This window comes from Odontomachus brunneus, unplaced genomic scaffold, assembly GCF_010583005.1.
Source record: "Odontomachus brunneus isolate Ranch 3 - 2012 unplaced genomic scaffold, Obru_v1 Obru_scaffold_067, whole genome shotgun sequence".
Classification (NCBI taxonomy): Eukaryota; Metazoa; Arthropoda; class Insecta; order Hymenoptera; family Formicidae; genus Odontomachus; species Odontomachus brunneus.
In genome coordinates, this window is record NW_022639517.1 from 1,181,392 (window position 1) to 1,189,645 (window position 8,254).

Here is an 8,254-nt window from a genome sequence, read left to right on the forward strand (position 1 = left end):
ATTTATTATTCACAAGCATTGCATTATTGCAATTATCCAGTTAGTAGGATGATATTCAGAGATGTGTTAATGAGAAAATGTTGATCCTGATGGCACAGAGATAAATAGAAGTTCATAGGGAATTTAACAGATAGTTGGCTATTTGGGTTGCCAACTATCTGTTAAATTCCCTATGAACTTCTATTTATCTCTGTGTCATCAGGATCAACATTTTCTCATTAACACATCTCTGAATATCATCCTACTAACTGGATAATTGCAACAATGCAATGCTTGTGGATAATAAATGGTAGGATAAGTTCTATAAGGCTTATTCCTAGGAGTCAATTGCTTGAGATGCAAACGCGTAAAAAATAAATAACAACTTGTATAAATAATAATCTATTGGTTACATAAACCACATTTGATATAAATGAACATTAAGTAAATATTTGTCACATTCTTTACTTATCGAACAACTGACTAAAAATGACCTCTCAAAAATATATTATAGACGTCTTTAAATGATGTTATTATCACGTCAAAATAATCACATCTTTTAAACATCAGTTATTGGTTACATGACGTCTAAGACTGGTAATCATCATTTATCGACGTGAAAATGACGTAACGTTACTGCCTGGGTAACTATGTTAGAACGTAACGCAGTTAGAATTGTTCTTTTTATTTTAAATAATAAGTATGATTAGTGTACTAGAATTTTAAAAACGTTATACAATGAAGATAAAGAAAAAATGAATTTTTTAAAAATGATATTTACCAGCAGTTGTGACAATTGCGAGAGTTGAGATGTAAGATAATGACAAATTGGTTGCATTATACCCATAATTGATTGCTGAGGATGCAAATGGCTTCGTAATGAAGGACAACCAGTGGCTTCACACACGGGAGACGATAATGCCGATGTTCCACGTGATGCAAATATCGTTTCCGTTTCGCTTACATTCAACGCAGAGTTTAACATTCCTACCAGCTGATCCGCTAGCGGTAAGAATAAATTGTAAATATAATGTGACATATGAAAATTTATTAATTATCTAATAATTTAATAAATAGTAGTAAATTTTAACTATGATTATAAATAAATACTATTATGATTGAGATTACCATTAATATAGTGTAAAATTATTGTAAGATCATAAAATCAGTACTATTAGGTAATATTTAATTTTACGTAACAGTAGGTACTTATAATAGTAGATAAATGAGGCAATATGACATTTATCTAATTTTTGTTTAATTATTAAAACTATATTTGTTTCTTAATCATAAATACTTTGGTTAATAGCAGCAAGTATGAGTTCAGCAGGTTCTTTCTCTACAGTTGATGGTTCAGATGCTATGTCTGCTACATGCTCAAAATCTTCTTTAGGGATATTTAATATATCTGCCATCAATAATTGCTTTTCGAGCAGAGCCTGTTTTATTATCTCGTCTTTTCGTCTTAGACATTCTGAAAAGTTCCAAAAGTTTGCATAAATTTTTTTAATGTCAAATCGTATTTTATTTTGCTGAAATCGTAAGTTTTATAATAGACACACGTTAATGCTCTCGTATATAAAATACAAAATTGGATTTATTAAATTAAATATAAAAAATTAAATATATGTATGAAAAAAATATTTTATTCTTTTACACTCTGTATTAATAATTTATGTATTTTATCGTTTTTTTTATAATTATATACTGCTCAAACTTTATAAAAATGTCATTAGTAAATTTTTTCAACTTTCTGTAACCACATTGAGAGTTGAATTAAATTAAATTAAATTAAAAATAATTGAGGAAAAAAGTATAAGTTTCTACCTATTGGTGTAAAAACTGGTTCTGCAATATGTACCGGTGGTACTTCTACGTGAACTTCTAATGGATCTATTAATGAGAACTGAGTACATGTGACCATCCGCAGTGGTTCTGACATACCTATATATTACAAAAAAAGGAAATATTAACAATTATGGAAGTAGTTATTATTTGATTATCTTACTAATAGTAGAAAATATAAATATTGACATTACAGAAGCCATCCTTCATTACCTTGACAATGATATATTTTATATATATTTTATGAAGGAGAATTCTTCAAAAAGTTTTATACCTTGCGTTTATTAATTTTTTTAAAGTTATTAAAAAAAGTTATTAAGAAATTAAAGTTATTTAAAAAGAAGTATTAATAAGGGCGTTTGCTCGCCTATGCCAAAAGATTCCGCGAAAAACATATGGGAAAATTGGTTTCAGTCAAATTGTCTAAAAATTGGATATGTTATAATTTTTAATTTCCTGATCACAAATTTCATAGGTAAGATCTTCGAATATGGACAGATTTTTTTGCAGCACGTATTCGAAAGCGGCAATATCAGATTCAGGCACGCTGAAGACCTATTGATTAGTTCGACATTGCATGTGGAAATATGCGTGTATATTGGTGCGTGCGTGCGTGGATAAGAATCCCACGGGTCGTCACTTAGTATTTCATAATTCTAAATTCGCTCTGCTGACACACATTCACATACACAGCAAAGAGGGTTTAGAATCATTAAATACTATGGGAGTGACAAACTGCAAGGTTCTTATCCCGGCTGATTTACATACACACACGCACATACATGTCTTAAAGAACCCTTAAATTTGATATCTAAATAGATGTCAATGAAACTCTTACATTAGGAGTTATTATTACCCATACAGTATAGATATGAGAATTTGTGGAGGATCCCACACAGCACAAAACATCTCAGCAATGTCTCCAGGATATTACATTTACAATGTTAAATTATATTCTGGAGATAATCTCAGAGATATTCTAGAAATGTATGTCTCTGTAATGTCTTATGTCACCAACTTGTAATATTGTTGAGATATTCTGGAGACATATCTAGGGACATTCTGGAATATTGCTGGGTAATTCTGGAAATATTGAAACCTTATACAAAAAAATAATTTTTATGATATATCTTCAACTCATGTTTATGTTAATTTTAAATAAAATTTAGGTATTTTAATTTATTTCTCACTATTTTTGCACCAAAAAATTTACTCAGTTACTAATCGGAAACTCGAGAACTGCAGATATTTTCGCAAACTCGAGAACTGCAGATATTTTCAGGTTTCTAATGTATCACCTTAGCTGCTGCGCTTCTTCAACTGATACTAAGTGTTTCTTATTATCTTCATATGTAACCAAAGCAGTAATTTTAATTTTTTTATAATATTATTTAGTACAACTACAAAAATAAACTATTTAGTCGAAATATTTAATATAATAAAAGAAAAGTCAGAGATATTCTGTTGACATTTGTACCTCTTTGCGTGCCATGAATAGATCGTTAAAAAAATTTTGTGATATAATCTTTTTTTCAAAAATAATATTTCATGTTTGTTTATTGAAATTTAATGCTAAATAATTAGCCGCATTTCCGTAGAAATGACAACTGAAAACATTCAATACGGTCAGAATAAATTTATAGCGTTCTAATGAATAGGTTTTCGACGATAACTCTTTCATAAGACGCCAATTTGTGAAATATTTTCCACAAGAAGAATTCTACCGAAGTTTCACTATAACCCGTTACCGCGCTCCGTTTTTCGGTGATCCGGACGGTATTGGACAGAATTCTGAAAAGTAGTGCTGAGATCTTGATTGCTGAGAAATATTGTAAAAATATTTGCAAGATTTTATATGAAGACATTATAGAAACGGTTTAAAATATTTTTGATGTATATACCATGTATTTGAAATATTTTGGGCATACGTTAATAAAAAACATACGAGTATTCATTCAAAAATCCTATAAGATTTATACACGTAATTATTTAATAAGTAATTAAATAAGTACGTAAGTATTTAATAAGTAATTTGGTAAAACTTCTGATTAGAGGAGACACCTCGCCGATGACCTTGACCTTCATATATGTTCTCAAGAACATGTCTCTGAGTAACATTTAAAATGTTTTAGGTGATAGCTTCTCTTTATTAAAAAGTTATGAACAAAAGAAGTTTAAAAAATTCGGTATAGATTTTCGACATTTTATGTTAATTACCGTTACGTATTCATAACAAGTACAGTCGTGTAACATAAATACTTTGTTTACTTTCAGTAATTTCTTTCAGTAGTATCGTGACGATCACTAGTGATATATTATGTATTTATTTGTTATGAATTTTTAACTATTTAAATCGACGATGTTATACTCATTGTTTGCTAAAAAGTTATTGAAAAATTTTTTTATAAATGGAATGTAATTTTTGCACATAGTGTATATGGAAATATGGTAAACATTACACGTATATACGCGGAGGAAGGGCTCTGCCTCTCCCTCCACATCTCCTCCCCCCAAAAAATAACCCTAACCCATTAATTGAAATATGGTCAAACGTACACATATATGTGCAATCTATCCTTTACATTTTTATAATTTGTCAATGAAAAACAATATAAGAATACAAATGCATATATTTTAGTGTACAATGTACAAAAATGTCGCAAGCAATTTTGTTATTTTTCATTGACAAATTATACAAGGTGTTCATTTTAAAACTTCCCACCTCAAAATTTTAAAAAATATTTTTCTGCGAAAAAATGTTTAATACAAAAGTTGTAGGGTTTTAAGGGGAACATAAAAGACTGTTTGATCTTGAATGGAGGCTTACGCCAAAGTCAACTTAAATTGTTTAAATAGAACCTCTTACTTTTTATTACATATTCTTGTAGTTTATCTCGAGAACTTCCTAAAACACTATAATAACGTATTTTTTTATTAAGTACTTTTTGAGTAATGAGATTTGAAAGTTACAATTCCGTCGGTATAACCCAAGATGTACCACGCGGAGGTTGCTCGGTCGGATTTACACCTCTTTCGTGTATGTATGTGGTATTGTGTGTGTATGCTGCGTGCGCGCGCATGTGTCCCAGGTACACATGTATGTATAGTAGGCACACATAACAAAACAAAATAACATCAAAATTTGGACAGTTCTGACCAGTAATGACGTGAAGTAATGACGTGAAAATGACGGAATAGTGACGGTCCTAAATCACAGACGTCATATATACTACCACTTAATGACGACATTTTTTTGTTAAATTACAACGATTTATTTATTAGTACAGTTCAGATAATTGATAATATATGATTATTTTATCTAAATAATAAAAAAAACTAGCATTTTTATATTTTGTGCCGTCTTATTTATTACTGAGACTCGCGTAGTTTCAATTCCCTGTTAGGTCATTTTTAAATGACCATGCTGTTCAATGCTTAACTTCAAGGATTGTATGGGAACTGGTGATGCCAATGCGCTGTAACGATATTTTGATGGATTATATTTACAATATATTTTTATATCGTTCAAAAAATGCAATGACATGTTTGTTGGTAAACGTTTCAAACGACGTAACAACAATCACAATGCGATTAATATATAATATATAAGTAATCAAACTTTAACCTATAACATGCTCGCAAAAGAGAGAATATTCCTTCTTTATCTCTCGCAATATTTTGACAAAGTAAGGTTACAGCTAGACTCTTTTCATAAGAATTCTAGTTTTGATTCAATATGTCTTTCATTTGTATTTTTACTTGAGTATCTTTCGCACACTTTTGTTTTTCTGATCACGAGTTGATTAATTCTTTATTGAGTATTTTTATATTTTTGGTAGTAGAGTACTCTACTATTTGGTAGTAAAGTATATACTATGTTATATGATTACATGTTGCACCAAGACTTGTAAAAAGTTTGCAATTTCATATGAAGAAGATATAAATAACATGTTATTTAATATTGACGTAATAATGACTATAGAAGAAGAAGGGCATATTAGGTGGCGGCGAGACGTCGTGCGTTCGGGACCTCCGTCTGTTTTGTTCCGAAAAGAGAAAAATACCGAGAGCGCGGTTTGCTAGGCCGGGACTCGAACCCGGGTCTTTCACCGGGCGACTGCTCTAAATCACTGAGCTACCTGACGCTCCACGCTCACGACATCTCCTCTTGCTAGATGACTTAATGACGCTTAATGATCGCTTAATGACGTAGATCTATTGATTATTAAACAACGTTGAGGACATTAAAAATGACGGCTAAATAACGTCATTTCTATTACGACAATATGTTATAAAAAATATTATGTTTTTTTGACGTCTTTATTTTATCTACTGACGTCATATGACGAAAAATGATCTTAAAATAACGTGATAATTACGACATCTTGCTACTTGGGGTGTATGCATGTACGTATGTGTGTGGGTATAGTACGGGTGTGGGTGTGAGTGTGTATGGGTGTGGATGTATGTGCATGCGCGCGTGTATACGTGCGTGTGCGCATATGGTGGATGAATAGGTAGATGTTTACGATGATAAGTTATGAATCAGATAATGACTGAGGACCGTCACATCACATCCACGCATCCACATATGCATGCACGACGCACACATACACACACATATATACGAAAGAGATGTAAATCCGACTGAGTAACCTCCGTGTGGTACACTTTGAGTAATGCTAATGTCAGTGATACTATGGGTGCTTTCCAATTGCTTAACACATACGTGTTAAGTACTTGACATATACGTACATAGAAATGCACAAAGTGTAACGTTATGCACGATTCAATTGGAACAAAGTGTGTACTAATGTGTATGTATGTTAGGATTATTTTTCAACTATGCTTATATTTTTGTATTTTTTAATAATAAATAATAAAATCTAAATAATAAAAAAGATATTATCCACTTCATGTCGCAAATGCCAGTCTCTTTTCAAGCCGCTACGCTTATTAACTTTAATTTTCACTAGAAAACACTAGTTTACACAGCCGACTAGTAGCCCTCGAGCTGAGTACGGATGTGTAATGTTGTGTCGATGATTACGACAATTAGAATGCAACTTGTGTCGCTATGTGCATGAAAGTGTCTAGGAATATTGCAATTGGAAAGCACCCCATAACTTTCAAGTTTCATTACTCAACAAATATTTAATAAAAAAATACGTTATTATAGTGTTTTAGAAAACTCTCAAGATAAGCTACAAGAATATGCAATAAAAAATAGAAGGTTTTATTAAAAAAATTCAAGCTGACTTTGGCATGAACCTTAACGTCTCCATCCAAGGTCAGACAAATAATAATCCTTTATGTTCCCTCAAAACCCTACAACTTTTGTATTAAATATTTTTTCGTAGAACGTATATTTTTAAAAATATTGAGGAGGAAAATTTTTAAATAAACATTCTGTATATAAAAGTGCAAAGGATAGGTTGCACATATATGTGTACGTTTTACCATATTTCAATAAATGGATTATGTTAAGGTTAGTTTTTTAGGAAGGGGGTGCGGTGGAGGGGCGGAGCCCTTTGTGCATTTAGTAAGAAATGCACAAGTCTGTATATTATATACATATACATATACATATATATATATATATATATATATGTATATGTATATAATATACAGACTTGTGCATTTCTTAGTGCTCGTTTCATGTGGCTCTCATATGTTGCATGAGATTTGGCACGACTTGCTCGGCTTTTGCCGTCAGTTTGCCGTCATATGTTGCTCGGCACGTCTTGTCCGATTTTTGCCGTCACACGTTGCTCAGCAGGTTTTGCTCGCTTTTTGCTGTAAATTTGATGTTACGCGTTGCTCGGCAAATCTTGCTTGCTGTTTGCTGCAAATTTGCCATCACATACTGCTCGGCACGATCTGCTCAGTTTCTGCTATCAATATGCCGTCATACTATTAATGATAGCTTGTCTGGTTTTTGCCAGCAGTTTGCTATCACGCTTGCTAACAGGTCATGTTGCAATTTTGCACACATTTTGCCGACATCACTTAATATAGCAAATTGTGCTGCAATTTTGTCACTATTCTGTCGACAAAACGTGCAGCACGCTTTGCCAAAATTTGCTTTTGACACGTTTGGCTATCAGAATACCGTCCAAATAGTGAGCTTTTTTGTTAACAACTTTTTCATAAACAAAGACCGCCATCTTAAACCTTTACAACGTTACTCAGAAGAATGACCTTTATCAGATATGTGAAGATTAAGATCATATCTCTCCCTCTCTCTCTCCCTCCCACCCTTCCTCCCTCCCTCCCTCTCTCCCTCCCTCCCTCCCTCCCTCATTCGCTCATTCACTCACTCACTCACTCACTCACTCACTCATTCATTCACTCACTCACTCACTCACTCACTCACTCACTCACTCACTCACTCACTCACTCACTCACTCACTCATTCACTCACTCACTC

At 32.3% G+C, this 8,254-nt stretch overlaps 1 protein-coding gene across 12 annotated transcripts in view; it reads right to left on the bottom strand.

Moving 5' to 3' along the window:
* Positions 1–8,254, bottom strand: part of LOC116846699 (rho guanine nucleotide exchange factor 11) — a 660,614-nt gene that overhangs the window by 69,249 nt on the left and 583,111 nt on the right. For 11 of the 12 annotated variants that reach the window (XM_032820895.1, XM_032820894.1, XM_032820888.1 and 8 more), the window contains 3 exons: positions 1,807–1,923; positions 1,277–1,453; positions 761–981 (listed from right to left, as the gene is read on the bottom strand). In XM_032820895.1, the coding sequence (XP_032676786.1) occupies positions 761–981; positions 1,277–1,453; positions 1,807–1,923 (515 nt within the window). The remainder of the gene's footprint in view (positions 1–760; positions 982–1,276; positions 1,454–1,806; positions 1,924–8,254) is intronic. The other variant, XM_032820893.1, reaches the window with a different exon arrangement.